The sequence below is a fragment of the Nyctibius grandis genome, chromosome 7 (assembly GCF_013368605.1).
Source record: "Nyctibius grandis isolate bNycGra1 chromosome 7, bNycGra1.pri, whole genome shotgun sequence".
In the NCBI taxonomy this organism is placed as follows: Eukaryota; Metazoa; Chordata; class Aves; order Nyctibiiformes; family Nyctibiidae; genus Nyctibius; species Nyctibius grandis.
This window is the reverse complement of record NC_090664.1, coordinates 20,676,147-20,694,059: the sequence shown is the minus strand read 5'-3', so window position 1 is coordinate 20,694,059 and position 17,913 is coordinate 20,676,147. Positions and strand designations below refer to the sequence as shown.

The window sequence follows — 17,913 nt, the reverse complement described above, 5'->3', positions numbered from 1 at the left end:
TGCTTCTCCTGCCTAGGCGAATCCCTTTCTTTCCCCCCTCTCCTTTTTGTCCCCCGTCCTTTTTTCTTTCTGGGATTTTTTTTTCGCCTCCGACTAAAGTCTACTGGTAACCTGCCTGAAAATACCCAGTTAAAGAATCGCCCGCACTAATGAGAGAGGGAGACCTGTGCGTACAGTCTCCGATTTAGGAACTCTTTCCACACGGACTTACATTGTTCTCAGAAATTAAAGTGTGTTCCTCACCGTCTCCCTACCCCCTTGCGGACAAACAACCACGTATTTTCGGATCAGAAGAGCTCTCGTTTCTTTTGCCACTTTCCCTGTACTTAAGCAGCTGGGTGTTTTCCCCCCGGACATCTAAAGAGGACAAATGCTTAGGGGCGAAAAGCCTTACACAACACATGCACCAAACGAGCTCTTTCCACGCCTTTCAAGTTATACAAGTTCTTAGAAAACAGTATTCCCTTTGTTAGATCGTAACAAAATGAAGGTAACACACCTACAGCAGGGCGGCTACCCTGTTATTGCACTAATCAAGCTCTTTGGATGTTATTAAGCTAATAAGCCGATGGAGATCTGAGGCGCGCACACAATTTCCAGCTCCTCGCCTCTCCTTCCTGATGTTATCGAGGCCTGGTGTGATTTTTCTCAATTCCTTTGAAAGAGAGAATATAGACACCACTACCAGAGGGGAGAGAGGAAATAATGAGCCAGCGGTGATTTTACAAAGGCACCCCCGCCTTTCATGATCGCGACATCAAATATTTCGCCTTCCACTGGCCGCTTGGGAAGTTTGCTGGCGCAGGCAGGGTGAGGCGGGATGTGGGGTGTGCTGCTCCCGCAGCCGCCTGCCCGCAGACAACAGGTAACTTCATTCGGAAGGCAAAATATTATTGAAGCTTCGGCTGTTTGCCAGCAAGGGAAATGAATAATTAAAAAAAAATCGACTCCCGGCTTTGGCTTTGCCAAGTTAATCACTACCTACAAAGTTATAGAGAAGCGGGGGTAACCTGAGGAGCGCCCGGCCATTCCTGGAGAAAGCGGGAATAGCGGGATTAAGAGGGACAACGATCACAGTGCCCTAAAGGGGGGGCGGGGGTGGAGAAATTTTGCTACCCCAGACGGTTCCTGGGATGGGAAGAGCTCTCCTCTCTCCCTCGGAGACAAAAGGCCAGGTCTCAGGCACAGATGGTCCCCCAATTTTTCCAGTGTCCATTTAATCGGCTGCATCTCCATTTGTGCAATACACCTCTCTGCCCTTTACCAGTTTCTCTCCCCCCCCACCCAGACAGCCCGGAGACAGGAGATGAAAGGTGCTTGGGGGAGGCAAGTCCCCCCCGTTTCCCCCACTCCCCAATTCAGCTTTCCCCTACCGTCTCCTTCCCTCCGCCTCCCCTCTTCCCAATCACACCAGAGCTTTGCCCAGTAACTCCCAACCGACCCCCAAAGTCTGTCTCTAGGACGAAAAACCAGGCAGCCCCCCTGAAAGATTTCCTGAAAGATAAAGTTGAGAGAAGGTAGGAGGGGTTGGGGGGGCGGGAAGAGAAGAGAGAGAGCTGCCTGAACACGAAGTGTAAGGGTATCAGTCACTGCCTGGAAGGAAGCCCCAGCTTGTGAACTCTTCTTGAACCGACATTTAAGTCTACGGTCATAAATCACTGGGACATAAACTCCGCCATTCACGACTGATAGCAGCGTATTTGTGGCCTGCTTACCTTAACTTCTGACGACTGAAGCGGAAGCCAGTATGCTCGCTCTCTCTCTCGCTCTTTTTTTTTTTTTTTTTTGGAGGCGACACAACCCACGGAGCAGGGGCTGTCTGCCCCAGCCCGGTCCCTGCGGCCGCGGGGTGGGCACCGGCTCAGCTCCTCCGCACCCGGCACCCCCCGGCCGGGAGGGGCGAGCCCTGCCCCGCACGGGATGGGGACGGTTGCTTCAGACACCCGTCTCCCCCGCTCCCCTCCCGCTCCAGGCTGCCCACTCTGCCCCGAGCCAGTCCCCTGCGTGCCGGGCTCCCCCTGCGCGGGGCACGGAGGACGGGGATGTTTCCCAGGGCTGCTCTGGGAAGGAAAGGAGAGAAAGGAGAAAGGGGATGGCGGGGGCGGGGGGGGGGGAGTGGAGGGGGGGGGAAATAAGGAAAAATGAAAAAAAAAAAAGGAAGGAAGAAAGAAAGAAAGGCGGCCGCCTGGGGAAGCCTGGGGCAGGGTGGGGGCTGGGGAAGGAGCGGAGGAGCGCGGCAGTGAAGGAGTGCGGCCCTCCCCGCACCCGGGCGTCACCAAAGTCCAGAAAATTATGCTAATGAAGACAAACGGCGCTCACAAAGGGTCGCTCTCACCAGCCTCCGGGGGTGCTGCTTGGAGGGGGCTTGGGTTTGTCCCTCTTACCGGTGGGCTTGGGGGGCGGCTGTGGAATAGCCCCTCTGCCGCTCCCCGCCGCCGGGAGCCCCGCAAAGCCCTGGCTGAGTCCCGGGGAGGGGAGCAAAGACCGGAGAGCCGGTCGGTGCTGGGTCCGGAGAGACAACCGAACCCACCAGGATCCCCGCTCTGGGCAATACTTTCAGAGCCACGCTGGAAATCATTAGAGTTACTAATTATTAACTCATGCATGCGTGAGCGCACACACACACAGATGTACACACAGACAAGCCTCTCCCGCCCCCCAAATATCCCCAGCGCCCGGGACGGGCACACAGGCGCTCACAGGCACACACATGTGCTGCACAGGCGGGTCGGGGTGCCCGCAGCCCCCCGTGGGAACGCGTGGGCGGCAGCCTCGCGTGGACGCGGGCCCGGCGCCGCACAATTCGCCTTCCCCTCCCGCTCCTCAGCAGCGCTGGGGAAGGCGCTCGCCTCTTTCTCCAGCGCCCCGGGTTTTGGGGGGTGGCGGTGTCCCCCCTTTCCCTGCAAGGGAAACACGGCAGCAACCAGGCAAACGAGAACTTAAATAAAGTTGCAGCTCCTGCCTCTCTGGCAGACGGTAGCTAGACCACTGTCTCCGTGCATTAAGCGGGGGCTCCGAATAATGCCTAGGTGTAAATTCGACATTACTTCGTTAATTAAGGCATTAAAAATATAGCTGGTCCGTTTAAAGCACGAGGGAGCCCGGCGTCATCTTAAAGCACAAACAAAGCGAGGGGGAAGCAAGAAATAAAAAGCACTGTAAGGCTGGGGTGGCCTCTTACGCATACCAATGGTTTTTGTCATTTATGGCTATGCAAGATTTATGACTTCATGCACCAAAGCTGTAAACAGAGCACTAAAACAGAAAACACTTGCTCCTTATGGCATAAGTGAGGAGGCACCACATGAAAGGGGAAGCGGGCAGCGTAGGAGGAGAGGAGAGGCAAAAATCCCGCGTATGCGTTTTGCTTCAAACAATTCCTTGAATGTTGCATCGGAAGAAAAAAGTCTTTTTAGTCAATAATCAACCCCACACTTTCTTCTGAAACTGCTGATCTGCCATTCGCCCTCTTGCCCGACCAAATAGCGAGAGGCAGCGCTGCGCCCGGACGGAGCCCCCCGGACCGGAGAGGAGGATTTGGCAAGGGAGAGCGAGCTGGGAACTGCAGAAACCTGCGGACGCCGGGGAGCCTGCCGGTTTGGGGAGCCCCGCCGAAAGCCCGGGCGATCTTTTCCTAGGAGCGCGTTTAAACTTTGGAGGGATCTTCAGCGGGATATTCTGACTACATGTCTGTATTTAAGAGAGGGGACGGGGAGCGGGGGAAGGGTGTCTTTTTAAAGCTGAAGGGATTTGCAAGGGGCTTTAATCGTGAGAACCGAAGTGGTTCATAGGAGTACTGAAGTTGTTTCGTCCATCCGTCTTACTGCCTGCAAAGAGTATTTTGCGAGATTTTGCCTATCAGTCCCGTTTCCCCACGGCCCCTCTCTCCCCAAAGAGGTCATTTTAAACATGAGAAGATGATTATTTTTTTTAATGTCTCCTATGATGTCGGAATAAGTGTCCCAACGCACAGAGCCCCGCTGCTTTTATCTATCTTTCCCTCCCAGAGGCCGAATATTTTCTTTCTGCTCCATTCCACGGAGAGAGATAGGGCTCAGCCCGGGGAGGAACCAGCAGCTTTTGGGGCTGATTCCCGGGTCAGAAATGAGCTGCCCTTTCTTACCGAAGAGTCCCACTCTGCGGGACTCTCTCCCCTTTCACGGAATTACTCTTAGTTTCCGAATAAAATAATGCCCGTGAAGTGCTTTGTCCTTGGATGATCCGAAATGGAAGCAGGCAGCACTATAATTCAAGGCTGATTTGGGGGGATCTCTTAAGGATGAAATAGCAAGGCGCGGAGCTGCTGGAGAAGGGGACCAGTTCTGGAAGTGATGACTGTCCAAGTGGTTAGAGAGTTAGGAGGGGATATTAGCTGCCTTAGAGAAGGAGTGGACTATCGAAGCAAGCCGTGGTTAATCTCAATTATTATTTCTATTCTCTAACACTAAAGAATGGCAACGGACTCTTCGCTATTTGCTCAGCAGACAGACGTTATTTACACAATTCGCCGAAATCCCCCTCTCCTCTAAAACTCTTGCTTTCTTTTGCTCTAGAGCAGGACTGTATTATTTATGAGTGTTTTAACTGGGTCAATATGCATTCGAACGGGGTCATAAATCAGAGGAAATGCTGCCAAGTAATTGAGCTGCAATTAGAGCTTGCACTTTATTTTTGAGGCGCGTTTTGGCCCATTTCAAAATACAGCAAAGCCAAACTTGGCTTTTACACACACAGCTGGGGGGGGAGGTGGGGAACAGCTCTCCTCCCCTCGTCGAAGAGAGAGACGCCTGGTCTGAGAAAGGACAACGTGCTTCAGCATGGCGAGAAGGGGAAATAGCATTTCTTTGGGTCAGTTCTGCTCTGAGAGTGGCTTAAAGAGCAGGAAAGCGAGAAAACAGTCCCAACATCTCCGCCCCGCAGGTCTCTGCAGAACGGCCGCGAACAGCTCCGAGTGGAAATAACCTTTTTTTTGTTCGTTTATTTTCAGTGGAGTTTTTATCATCGTTCGCTTTTCTTCCTCTCTCCCTCTCTTTCTGACCCCTTAGAAGATGAGTAATTACAAGCACCCGGTAACTGGGCACAAAATGGTACAGCAGGGATAGGCGAGAGATGCCGAGCAAACTAGAGGAAGGCGAGCCCCCGCGCTCCGACCTTTCCCAAAGCCGGGGAAATGTCGTTTCATATAGCATTTTGCCCTCCTTGGATAGCCAAGTAGTCTTTAATTTTCGCCATTTAAAGTGCATTCTTCGTATATAGCAACGCACACATATTTATATGTATATGCAAATACTTACATATTTATACGTGCGGACACATCTATATTTATGTCAACTACTGTATGAATATGAATTTAGGACTAGTATATGTTCTCCTAGAAGAAAATTCCACTCGTCCCCTTTTTATTATCGCTTTCCAGATCCCATTCAGAGAGGGAGAAAAAACCCCACATTTCCAAGGCTGATTTATTGTTAGAAGCAGTGGCCGGCTTCTCCGGCCGGTTCAGCTCCTTCTCACCGCGGAGAAATAAAAAGGAGCCCCTTGGCTCATTTAGGAAGGGGAAGTTTTGCCACCGAGCTGAGCGCCCATACAGCCCTCCGCGCACGGGAAACAAAGTACCACTAAAGCATCATAAATAAAATGGCAGCACGATCGCGTACTCATCGATTTACGGAGCGGCAGCGGCCGAACAAACACCCATAAAACAACAACGGCCGCCGCCGCCGCACACTCGAGCACGACCCCGACCGAGGATCAATTCCCCCCCGCCGCCGCAGCATCGTTTTCTCCGACTTCCCCAGATACATAAATATATAAACACAAAAATACACAAATAAAATAAAATAATACAATAAAATCAAGGGGGGAAAAATCCAAACACGACAGTAAAAGAGGTTTTCCATCTCTAGCCGATCATAAATACTGATAAGATGGCAATCGAGGGGCTGGAGCGGAGGCAGCTGGCCATCAACAGCAGTGTGGGATCTCTATGGAGAAAAATAAATAAAGCAGCAAACTCTCCCTGCTCTGTTCACTGCGAGGGGAGAGTTGAATATTTACCGCAGCAAATTGAAACAAAGGGGGAAGCAGCCTGGCTCCGGGTGCACACACACACCCGCACGCACACACACGCACTCGCTCCAGCCTCTGCCACTGACCTTTGCCTCGAACAGCAATAACTCACCACATAAATGAACAATCAACGGAAATACCTTAAAATAAAATCCATCCTTTCTAACGAAGCATTTTGTCCTCTCGGCTCGACAATAACCTTTCCATAAGGAACGAAAGCTGTCAGCGAAATGGCCAGCTCTGGCGGGGACGGTGATGGGGGCAGGAGGAGAAAAAAAAAAATAATAGAAAGCAGTGCTTGCTCTGAACAGAAACTGGAAAAGCGTAATCGCAGACAGAGCCAGACCGGGTCTCCACTCCAAATGCCACAATAATGCGCTGTATTATGTGCTCACGTGGTCATACGTCAACTTAAATCCTTTTATTTGAAATAGGGAATCATTGAAGGAACAGGGTTTCTTAGCGCGAGCCTTTGCTTTTTAAAGCCTTAACCCAATATGTTAAAGAAGAGTTTTAAGGGAGGGGGGGGGAAATACAAGAGATGCAGTTGACTAGAGGGGGAAGATTGGTTTGGTTCTTTTTCCTCCCACACCAATATTTCTTTACACAAAGCCCATTGGAAGGTAAGAGAAATTCTTCTTATAATATGGGATTACGCTGCACTTCGATACTTAGCCTAATTAACCGGGATTTGCTCCCCAGGCCCGCCACTCTGCTCCACGTCGCATGTCCTCTGCAACCCCCGAAGAAAGCCCAAAACTTAATACTATTATTTCCAGCCCCCTTCTAAATGGGACGATTACCAGCCTTCCCCCCACCCCCAGCCAGCCCTACCCTGCCATTGTACAGGGCTTGCTCAACTCCCACACGCTACATCAGGGCTCCTGTAGAAACTAAAAAGACCTATAATTACCTGACAAAGGCAAAAAAGAGTGTCTTCTAAGAGGCTAGTTGATTTTTGTCCTTGTAACACACTGTGAAGAATACACCTTCCTTCACTGGCGTGGCTCTGAATTTTGCAAAACCTTTTGGGACCTTGCTGTTAAACCTGTGCTTACGCATTTCCTATACAGCTAGTTTGAGTGATGCACAAAATTATAGGTTTCTAACGATGAAAAAAAATTGGGGAGGGGGAGATCTCTGCCTAGGGGGGAAAAAAAATAAGAAAAAAAGAAAAGAGCAAAGCTGTATGCGGCCCCGGAGCCAGGCAGCTTTGCTTGTGTGTGAGCACACCACATCTTCCCTGTAAGATTGTTTAACTTGTGCTATTGACACAATAAGCTAAACAAACAAAATAAACCCTCAACTAACATAACTTTTCTGGAAGGAGTTAAAGAAAATCAGATAGCTCACACTTTAAACGTGTTCCTGGTGCAGTTCTGTGCCTCCAGCATTATATCCTTGCTTAAATCTTTCCACCATCGGCTCGGGGAAAACTTTCAGCTAACTGCATGTCCCCTCTTACAGTTTCACCTGCATTTCATTGAACTGGGTGGAAGGAGATTTCTTTTTAAAGGTGATTTTTAATATTATGGGTAAGCCTTATACATTCTTGCTTGGATTGTAAAAGTGGGCCACTGGAATTTAAACCCATCATTAACAGTGTATAGTAGTGGACATTGCAGCAAAGTCAGCGTGACATTACAACAGAGGGAGAATTTGCAATTTTTCATATGGAAGTGACTAAGCTAGTAGTATGGTGTACATATATTATCCCTCGCTAAGAACTGGAATAAAAACTATATACCTTTGAAAAAAAGAGAGAGCATTAGCCGTACACGACATGCACAAGTCTGTAACTATCAGCACGACTAGTAACTCCACAGCCCTCGTACTCAACATAAACCAAGGCTGATATTTACTGGAGATGGACCCACGGCTCTTTCAAAGACGGTGCTTTTAGATTCCATAAAAGAAACACACAAAGAAATTCTTCTGCAACAATGAAACTGAAATTAATGGGGAATGGAGCAGATGTGGAAAAAATCAGAGCAAGTCTTTCTTGGGGTTGTTGTAAAAAGTTATCGACTGCTTTGCGTCAAAAGCAGAAAGATGGCTTTAGAAGTTACAGTCCTGAACAAATAGAAACTACAAAAGCAATAAATCACAATCATAAGTCAGCTTAAATGCCTTAACGCTAGCTATGGCTATTGGCTTCAAAACCCTGTTTCTATGAACGTCTTTATTAGTATTAATGGTCAAGTTAATGCTAAAGCTACTGTTTAACAATTAACTTAGTGGGGAAACTAATTAATTCTTAAGAAAAGTAACTTCTTGACGTGTGAATACCTTCCACGGGGTGTGCTTTGGGAGGGCAGAAGGGGGAGTCTGCCTAACTTTATTCTGTCCTGGATCGCAGCTGAAAATTATTCTCTTCCGCCGATTTTGGAGAAAGCTTTCTTTGCTCTAGTATCGTGATTACGAGTTTTCAAATACAAATTCAAATTATCTTGCGAGTCACAGACGTTAGATTTCCCCCGCCACCCTATATATTGCTTTGTTCCTGTTCCTGGACATTCAATGTTGTGTTTTATTACCTCGATGATTTGGAGACCTGAAGCACGGCTTCTAGCAGAAAAATGTGGTGTTTATCAGCAGGTCTGCTACCGATTTTTCTGTGCTTTATACACATGGCTTCGAGCTGAGCTGAAATTCCAGGCTCAGTAACAACAAACAGATCTGAGTTCATAACGTGCCTTCGTTAAGAGAGACCCTTTGTGCCAGCTCTGGCATTAACAACCACTCAGCATTAATGCTATTTAAAGTTACCTTCAATATAATTAGATTTAGAATTTTCACTGTCTTTCAAGTTTACTTTTATGCTAGTTGTTGAGAAGTAAGCCTATCGCTCCCATGTGGAGACGAAATGGGAACCACCCTGTGATATAAGTATTTATTTCCTCGCTTCCTCGAAAGGTTTGAAATCTACTGGGACGCAGAGCTGTTTACCTACATCTGTGCGTCTGATAGAGATAAAGTTGGTCTTTGATCATTTCCAAGCAGATAAAAAGAAAAGAGCTATCGACTGAGCCCTTGTGGGAGAAGTTCTGCTGGCAGTCAGCTGAGTCTGCCAGTGTTGGGTCCGTTAAGGAATCCCAAATATCTCTGCACGCAATGCTGTGAGTACACGCCACCAGAGGAAGCTTCCTTCGTACCGTATTTTCGCTGTTAATTTCCTAACACAAGCGTGAATGGACATTTGCAGCGCTTTTTTGTAGTTAAGATTTAAGCAGCCCATTAAGCCAACACAAAGAGCCCTTGTAGTCCTGTAATTTATGGCCGCTTTTAAAAGGTAGTAAAATATACTAATTGTACATCAGCGTCCAAAAATAAGCAGGTAAATCTGTCAGGAATTTGAGCTAGTTCTACGTAATCCTCCCCTCTCGGCGGCCGGCATAAGAAAATGGTCACTATGAAAAGCATTACATTTCTCCTGCTAAAGGATCAAGCACATCAAGGACTCCAGCAACTCTGAACCACCAACGACGGACCCCGCCCGATGCAAAGCAGGCCAGGACAGATAAATACCCGAAACTTATTCGCGATCCATTCCGGTGCATGCAGTTAGAGAAAAGGCAGGTTTTCTAACATCCCCACATGCGCTCCACGTTCGCAGGACTGGCTGCGGAACTCCTCGAGGAGGAGGCAAACAAACAAGCCCCGATAAGCCATTCTACCCCTACATGGCTCCAACCCGCTCTCCCTCGCCTTACGCCTTTGATTTGGGAAGGAGCTAAGACTGGACAAAGAAATTCTCAACCTCTTTCGCTCTTCAAATGACTTCGCATCCTTCCTGTCCCCAATGCCTTTATAAGGATGGCGATCACTCAGGTCCCGTACACTTCTTTGTCTGCCCGGACACGCGCATTCACCACCCACGGAAGATGAATAGACCCAATCCAGAAAAAAAAAATCCACCTAGGTTAAATATTTATCACAACAACAAAAATCTCATTCCAGCAGGCTTGTTCTGCATGCAGGTACTAGGCAAATGGCTTTCTTACAGTTGCGATCGGCGCAAAGAGCAGCGGCCGGCAGCCCGGCCGCTTCCCGGCTCTTACCTCCTCCAGCTGCGCCGAGTTGGGCTGAAGTGCTCCCAGCTTCCACCGCCCCAGCCCAGCGGCTTCTTTTCGGGGCTCCCTGTAAACAAGCAACAAACAGTGCCTTACCGGGGGGTGCAGGGGGAGGTATTTTGCTCCTTCATAGGCAATGCATGGTTTGCCGGGTGCGCTGGGAGAGCCCCGGAGCGGGGCGGGCAGGGATGGAGTGGGCTCCCGGCGTGGAGCGTGGGTTCCCACCCGGGTGAAGAGCGCGGGGAGATGAGAAATAAAAGCGTGTGGTTGTTGTGGTTTGCTTTTTTTTTTTTTTCTCCCCGTAGACAGCTATGCCTTCTGTCTCCAAGTGTTTGGAAATATTGTCATTCCAAACTCTTGTTACATGAATGTCTGCTTTATTTTCCTCTGGGAAACCTTTGTTTAGGATCATTTAATCAAGAACAGACATTAAACACAACTCGTGGTGTTCATCTCTGCTGAATAAAACGCGGAGAGGGTTCCAGTTTAAATGCGGGGCGTATTGTGGTTGGGCTTTTATTCAAACGGTTCGCCGGGGCCTGATCCTGCAACCACTAGCGCAATAAGAGACCAACAATTGACCTCACTGAAGCGGGATCGGGCCCAAAGCCTTTTTTTTTTAAAAAAAAAAATAACCACACTGAAAGCCATTGAAGGAGGGAAAAAACTGGACGGCTTCTCTTCCCCTAAAATAAACAATATTGCACAATCCAAAAAGACAATAGTCAGATTATTCGCATGCCACTTACTGAATCACGTTTACATACGAATTTGTCAGATATAATAATGTACCCCCCGTATTCATTCTAGTTTAAAAGCCATTTAACGCATCTTAAAATTGTCAGTAAATGTAAATGCTAACAATTAAATAACAGTTCTTGCGGAAGGGTGTCATCTGAGTCTTGGAAATATTAAGTCTGTCTTGGGAGAACTTTTCGAGCAGAGACTTTGCTTTGGTAGATTGGTAGTTCCATAATTACTCTAATAATTTCAAATTTGCTGTTGAACTCCAGTCTACATAAAATCATGCAATAATAGCCTACTAAGCTGTTTATTGCCGTCTCATAAATTTGAGAGCGCTGACTGCTAAAATCTACTGGCAAACACAAAAGAAAATGGAAAGTTCAATCTGCAATCGCAGAGCCCGGGCACTGCTGCCTGGGGTTATTCTTAGCTGTACCTTTTGCTCCACTCGGCTCCAGCACAGGGGGAACTCCCTGGCATTTTAGGCTCAAACTCATACCTTAGCCATTTTGATCCCTAATCAATAGTCAAGTTACAAACGGCAATAATTATCGATCAAGCGTGTCGTGACTGGGTTCCCCCACTCGTGTTAAATATGGAGCGTGTATCTGAAAATGGTGCCAGTGACTTTCTGTTATTTATTTTGGAGCTATTAAGTCACGCCACCATTATTTTACACTGCCACAGTCCTTTAAACTATGCTGCTTCTTGAAAGAGTTGCTAAGTAGCAATAAAGCACTTTACAAACGCTATGACATTTTTTTTTAATTTGTTGTTATCCCAAATTCTAATATTCATTGCGGCACTTTAAGTTCGTACATAAATCGTTCAGACTAATGAGTCATAGAGAAATTCGCCCATGACTTTTCCTTTACAATGCTCACTGCCTTTCCATTGCTTTTTTGGCCCTGCATTAGGAGCCGGTGATTTATTAACGCCAGGAAAATTGAACAAAGCAGGTCCTCCTGCACTGTGGCACCCAGCCTTCCACAGTGTGAATTAGAACATTATCAAATGTGTTTGCCTCGGTAACACTTAATCACCAAAAGCTGTAATGTGACCACAAGGCAGCTAAAACAAAGATTTAACATTTCTAAATATTAAACTTTTTAAGCAAATGCTCAGCAGACAAAGCAAGCACAAACAATTAAAGTCATCAAGCTACAAATACACACTACCTACTTACCAACACAGACCCTACTGCTTGCTTAAGAAGTTTAGAATCTTTCAAGATAAAGCAGGTGGGGTTTTTTTTTAAAGGGAAAAGAGAAAGAAAGAAAGAAAGAAAGAAAGAAAGAAAGAAAGAAAGAAAGAAAGAAAGAAAGAAGGAAGGAAAGAAAGAAAGAAAGAAAGAAAGAAAGAAAGAAAGAAAGAAAGAAAGAAAGAAAGAAAGACAAACTCCAGTAATAAGTTGAGTTTCACTTCTGAGAGAATCACTCCTAGTGAGGACTGACGGCCACAGATCCATTCCCGACTATCCGCATTAATTATTTAATGAGTCACGTGACCCTAAAGATTAAAATTTCAATATCTCCCCCAGAACAGACGCAACACCTTTATCTGCGAGCGCAGGGATCCTCGTACTCTGGTCCCCTAATCTCTGCTGGCTTTGACAGCTCCTCAGTTTCTAGAGAGAGCGCTCGGGCATTAATAACACGGGTTTGTCCCGCTCTGTACAGCGATATAGGGCAACTTTGCAACCCCCCAGCCCCCCAAATTAGCCAGTTGAATCCAGATCCTCATTGTCTGCAGCGGGGGGGGGGGGGGGGACTCTGATCGGGGGGACAGGGGAGCATCAGGGGCGGCATCCCCTGGGCTGCCCTCCACGGGCCCGGGCGGAGCTAGGAGGGCTGCCCGGGGCCGGGAGGAGGCGGCCGCGGAGTTTCCTCTGCCCAGGCAGGGAGCCTCGGGCCCGCCGGGACCCGCGTGGGCCGGGCTTGGGCGCCCACGCTGCGCCTCTCCCGAAGGGACGGCCCCGGGGCGACCCCCGGGGGGTCCCACCCCCCAGCGTCCCGGCAGGGCCATGAGGCTCCGGACCTGGCAAGAGCCTCCGCCTCCCCAGGGCATCGACGTGTGGGGGCCCCCGGGGCGGCGTCCCTCCGGCGGAGGTGTGGGAACGGCGGGCGGCCCCGAGGCACCCCGGATCGGGCCCCTGCGCGGGCGGGGAGGGGGGAACCGGGGAGGGGGCCGGAGTTTCATGGCAAGCCTGTCAAGATCTCTGCCTGTGTGAGGGCTCCCCCCACCCTTTCCTCGTTTACAAACACTGGGAAAGAAGGCCAAGGGACGGGCAAGTACCCTGAAGAAAAATAAAAAAGAAAAAAGAAAGAAAAATAAGTCCCAGAGTCCCAGCATTGGATAATCCTCCCATGCAAGATGGTTCTAGTTATTAAATACCACAAGGCACTTGTCACAGCTGAGTTCCCCTTGTAATAAAACACCAGGTATAGCAAGAGCTTGCAGGAGAAACGAGGAGGGGGACCTGGGGAAAGGAGCATTTTTCTTGGTAGGTGGAGGGGAGGTGGGTACCGGGGTTAACGGCGTGGCGTTCCCTGCGGTCAGCAAATTGACTCCGAGGTGATTTGGTCTTTCTTTGAAATATTGACAAACTTCCACGTCCAGCGTTTTGGGCCGCGTTCGTCTTTGTGGCCAGAGCAGATAAATCCGTGTGTGAGAGACACCGGGAGAGAGGGAGAGAGGAAGCAGGGGAAAGAGACATTTAGGTCCAAGTGCCGGATTAAAAAGAATACTGTCTTTAAAGGTCAAGGGTTTGAAGGGTCAGTCTGCTCCTCTAAAAAAAACAATTAATGGGATAGAAAATTTGTCCTTTCGGTGAACTCCCGGTTGCCTTAGCAAAGGGAGCACAATGCGAGAATTTAAACTGGACGATGTAATTTTCGAAGTTATTGTAAAGACGGCCGGTATGGGACGGGGAGCAGAGGGCTCTCAGCCCGGGAGCAGCGTCCCGCTCTCAGCACAGGCAGAGGGGGAAGGGGAGGGGGGAAAGGAAAATTTACCTTAAACGACGATAATCTGCCATGGGGTATTTTGCAGTCCGCGGTTGAATCTCCAGCAAGAGAGTGTACATTTTTTTAGTAGACAGGCAAGATGCTGTGCCTTTACACATGACCACTTTTCCTTTTTTTTTTTTTTTTTTTCCCCAGGAAAATCCTTTGCATCTTCACAGACTTTTCCAAGAGAATGCCTTTCAGAACCGCTGTTGAATTACAAAGAAGTATTTATTGTAGGAAGTGATTAATGATTCTCGCTAAAATTGCTATTTGCAGCGTGATTTCATTTCTCTTTACAATGGGAGCAAATCAGGTTTATACGCATAAGAGGCAAACTAAAGAAAGCCTGCATCGCCAGTTAGTATCTTTCAATCGGAATTTTGCTCTGTTGTGCTAATTTTGGGTCTAAATATATTGAAGGATTCTCAAGCAATAAACAAAACAAAGTGTAACACACTTGTGGACACCAGTTACCTCACTTACAGCTATATTTTTCTCCCTTTATAAGGAGGCAGCTGGCAATTTAGGGTTTAGTAAACAGCAATCTGTGAGTGAAAGCGTGCTCTTCAGGCCTGCTCCTTGGCAGGGTATTTACAGCCACCACTTCTCTGATGCTGAACGTGTCCTGCTCAGTAGCACGTTCCACTTTTCCCCAGGACGATCCGTGTTCCTTGGCCAGGCGGGGATGCTGGCAGTGCCGTTGGGGCCTGGTACTACCTCACCCAGGGGGTGATGATGCACCCAGTCCTGGCGGCCTCACTCACACCAAGAGAAGCATTGATTCCAAAAATCTCTCTCGGATGTGTTTGGGTAAGTAAATAAGTCTTGGCCTTCAGGCCTTCCCTGGAAAATTTACTAGCACTTGAGCTCCTTTCCAAGCCTTTTCCTACCCATCTCAGTGCTACTGTCTGTTGTGGAAGCCCTGAGCAAGGCTCCCCATCAGCAGCTCCCCTTTGCCTGGGTTCCTTAACTGCCTGGAAGCAGCGAGATGCGCAGCCTGAGCTGAAACCGCTTGAACGTCATTTTGCTACAAGCATTTCGACAATCTCGGTCAAATAAACCTCTAGAGTCGTACGTCATGTTTCTGACGAGGCTTTCTCAACACATTTCGAAATAGTTATAAAAAGAAAATAAAAGGAAACAGAAACAGAAAAGGCAGCTTAGAGAAACTTTAGGTTACCGCCCATGTATTCCCCTACAAAAGCGCTAGAGAGCTGAGAAATCGTAATGGGGCGAAAATGAACGAATAAATTACGACTGGCTAAAGATTTACAGTGTAATCATGGGGAGCATGTGTGAATTCTCCTCCAGCAAAACCCGTCGTGGGAGCTTATTGGCTCCCAGTAGAAGCTCAGTTTCTCTGTAACGCAGCTGAAAATAGTCGTATGGACCGCGGTGGAGAGCCGGACTAACTCTGCCGTAGTCCGCTAAGGAGAATACCACTCACCTACACAATGCGGCAAGACCTTTCCTCTTGAAAAGCGCTCTTTTCCGGGCCAGACAATTGGGAGTCAGGACGTTTTTCACTATATTTAAAGCAACCATTACCTTGTTGACAAGATGAATCCAGGTTAAAACGGTACGTTAAACCGTTATTTTCCATTCCTGGTGCCAACACCAGCCAAGCACAAGGTGGATGAAACATCACTGAGTGGACTTCTGTTTCAAGCGTTTAATTCTTTTGTACAGAATAATCTTTATTACCAGCATTTGGCACTGTTATACATTACACCAAAAATCCACAAATTGTACATGGACCCAAACGATTGAGACGGTGCCAAATATGAAGACAGCAACAGCCTTTATAGCAGTATTTCTTTAAATAAATGCAATAGGGAATGTGGAGAAAAACTAATAGATTACATCTACTGCGGGGGCTACACTTAAAACCAGTTAAGTTACCTTTGATACATAAAACATTTTCCTTTAGACAGCGTAAGGGGACATTTTTCTTAAGGGGCGGACTTTAACCTCCCGCGGACGTGTTCGTTCTCTCTCCCGTGTTGGTGTGTGTGCATACGTGCGTGTGCACCGTCACACACACGCACACGGGAATCCAAGAACACGCCACGAAACAGTGGTATTCAAGTCAATGCCTTACACAAGTGTCTCACGAGGTCTTTGCTTTGTTTTAACCGTCTTTTATTTTTAAAGTGTTCTCTAAAAAAGAAAAAAAAAAAAAAAAGAATCCGTCTTAGGTACAGAGAATTCGTCCGTGACAGCATCCAGCCCTGTCTTACACCGAGGGCAAAAGAGCGTTTCCATAAATAGAAAAAAAATGATGGGCATGGAACCTTTAATCTATATACAATGTAGACAATCGTCCAGGTTTTGGTTTAAACATGTGCCCGTTCTTGGGCACGTCTCGTCTTCCTTTCCTTCTCCTCCTTTGTTTTACACAGTTGTTTGGTCCAAACGGCCAGCCTCCACTATGGGGCAGCTGGAAAACCCCAATAGATAGGTAAATATATATATATATAAATATATATATATAAAAGTATTTATAGCGCGGCTGCGTTGGGTGTAGCCCCATCGAGCGGATGGGGGTGGCCCTGTGTCTGTGCTTTGGACTGCTGGCTCAGTGTGGACTGGTTTGAGGAGCGCATCTTTGTGTTAGGCAGTTTATGGTCTTTCTTCCACTTCATGCGCCTGTTCTGGAACCAGATCTTGACTTGGCGCTCGGAGAGGCAGAGGGTGTGCGCGATCTCGATGCGTCGCCTCCTGGTCAGGTAGCGGTTGAAGTGGAACTCCTTCTCCAGCTCCAGGACCTGCTGTCTAGTGTAGGCAGTGCGAGACCTCTTGGGCTCCCCTCCGTTGTAATTGGGATTGACTGAAACGTGCACACACAGGCACACACACACACACGGAGGGGAAAGAAAGCGGGGGGGAGGGAAGCGATGGAACATAATCATTATATAATAACTTGACACCAGGTTCACATAAGATACATAAACGGCAAGAAAAATTGTTTCACGGCCTATCGACAGTGGGGACAATCGAGGAGCAATAAAAAATGGTGATGGGCATTTGGGTTAGAAGAAAAGCTTCAAAGACACATGGCCCAGAGCCACTGCAGGGCAATTAAATTTATGGGGGCTATAATTACTGCCCTAACAGTTTGGCGTCTCGTAAATCTTTTGATAAAGGACCCCGGATACAAAAGGTTTCTCACTTTTTTTTTTTTTATTAGGAAAAGCGGAGGGAGAAGGAGAGGGGAAAAAAAAGCACCACACACGCAACGACCCATCCCGGCCCCGGGAGCACCCTCCCCCCTTCCCTCCTCTGCAGGCGCATCCCCACCTCCCCCCGGCAAGGGCAACTCACCCGTGCTCACATGGATCTTCTTCATCCAGGGGTAGACCACCGGCTCCTTCCCCTTCAGCCCGGGCAGGCTCTTGTCGGGCAGCATCTGGCAGCCGGGCCCGGTGCCGGTCCCGGCGGCGGGGGCCGCTTCGCAGCGGCGCTGCAGGGCATGGCCTGGGAGCAGGGGCTGGGGCGGGCCGGAGTGGCCCTTGGCGGGCGGCGGCGGTGGCGGCGAGGCGCCCGGGGGCGGCTGCTCCGGGCCCGGAGCGGCGCTGCCGGCGCTGCTGTAGCTGTAGGGCGCCTGGGGGTAGGAGGGTGCCTGCGCGGGGTAGAGAGCCTCGGGAGGCGGCCCCGGCGGCGCCGAAGGAGCCTGGTAGCCCGGTTCCCGGCGCGGCCGGGGAAAGTACTCGGGTAGCGCCGGGCCCGGGTGCGCGGCGTGCAGGTGCGGCGGCGGCGGCGGCGGCGGGGCGTGCGGGTGCGGGTGGTGCGGGTGGTAGCTGGCGGAGCTGCCTGCGCTGCCGCTGTGCTGCGTGTACTCCTCGCAGGGAGGGAATTTGGGCTCGATGTAGTTGGAGTTTATCAAAAACGAACTCATGGTCATTAATTTGTGAAGTGCAAAAATACTAATTTTTCTCGCGTTGTCGTTTTTCTGGGCTCGGCGAGGCCCCTCCCCTTCCCCCCTTCCTCCCCTCCCTCTCTCTCCCCCTCCCGCTGCT

General features: G+C 48.9%; 2 protein-coding genes across 6 annotated transcripts in view; both read right to left on the bottom strand.

Annotated features, from left to right (window-relative positions):
- Positions 1-17,913, bottom strand: part of HOXA3 (homeobox A3) — a 44,829-nt gene that overhangs the window by 4,724 nt on the left and 22,192 nt on the right. For 2 of the 5 annotated variants that reach the window (XM_068404769.1, XM_068404767.1), the window contains exon 2: positions 10,131-10,209. The gene's annotated coding sequence lies outside the window, so the exon portion shown is untranslated. Of the gene's footprint in view, positions 1-10,130; positions 10,210-12,072; positions 12,106-13,412; positions 13,472-13,900; positions 14,101-17,913 lie in introns of those variants that run through there. The other 3 variants (XM_068404768.1, XM_068404770.1, XM_068404771.1) reach the window with 3 other exon arrangements.
- Positions 15,587-17,850, bottom strand: HOXA4 (homeobox A4). Its single transcript, XM_068405117.1, has 2 exons — positions 17,219-17,850; positions 15,587-16,724 (listed from the first exon to the last, which is right to left on the bottom strand). The coding sequence occupies exons 1-2, from the start codon at positions 17,796-17,798 to the stop codon at positions 16,396-16,398; spliced, it is 909 nt and encodes a 302-aa protein (XP_068261218.1). The 5' UTR covers positions 17,799-17,850; the 3' UTR covers positions 15,587-16,395.

What these genes read in the sequence shown, in the direction of transcription:
- HOXA4 (XM_068405117.1), bottom strand. Translation starts at nt 17,798, where the DNA reads ATGACCATGAGTTCGTTTTTGATAAACTCCAACTACATCGAGCCCAAA. An exon ending in GAAGATCCATGTGAGCACGG is followed by an intron (nt 16,725 to 17,218) that starts GTGAGTTGCCCT and finishes TGCACGTTTCAG; the next exon opens with TCAATCCCAATTACAACGGA.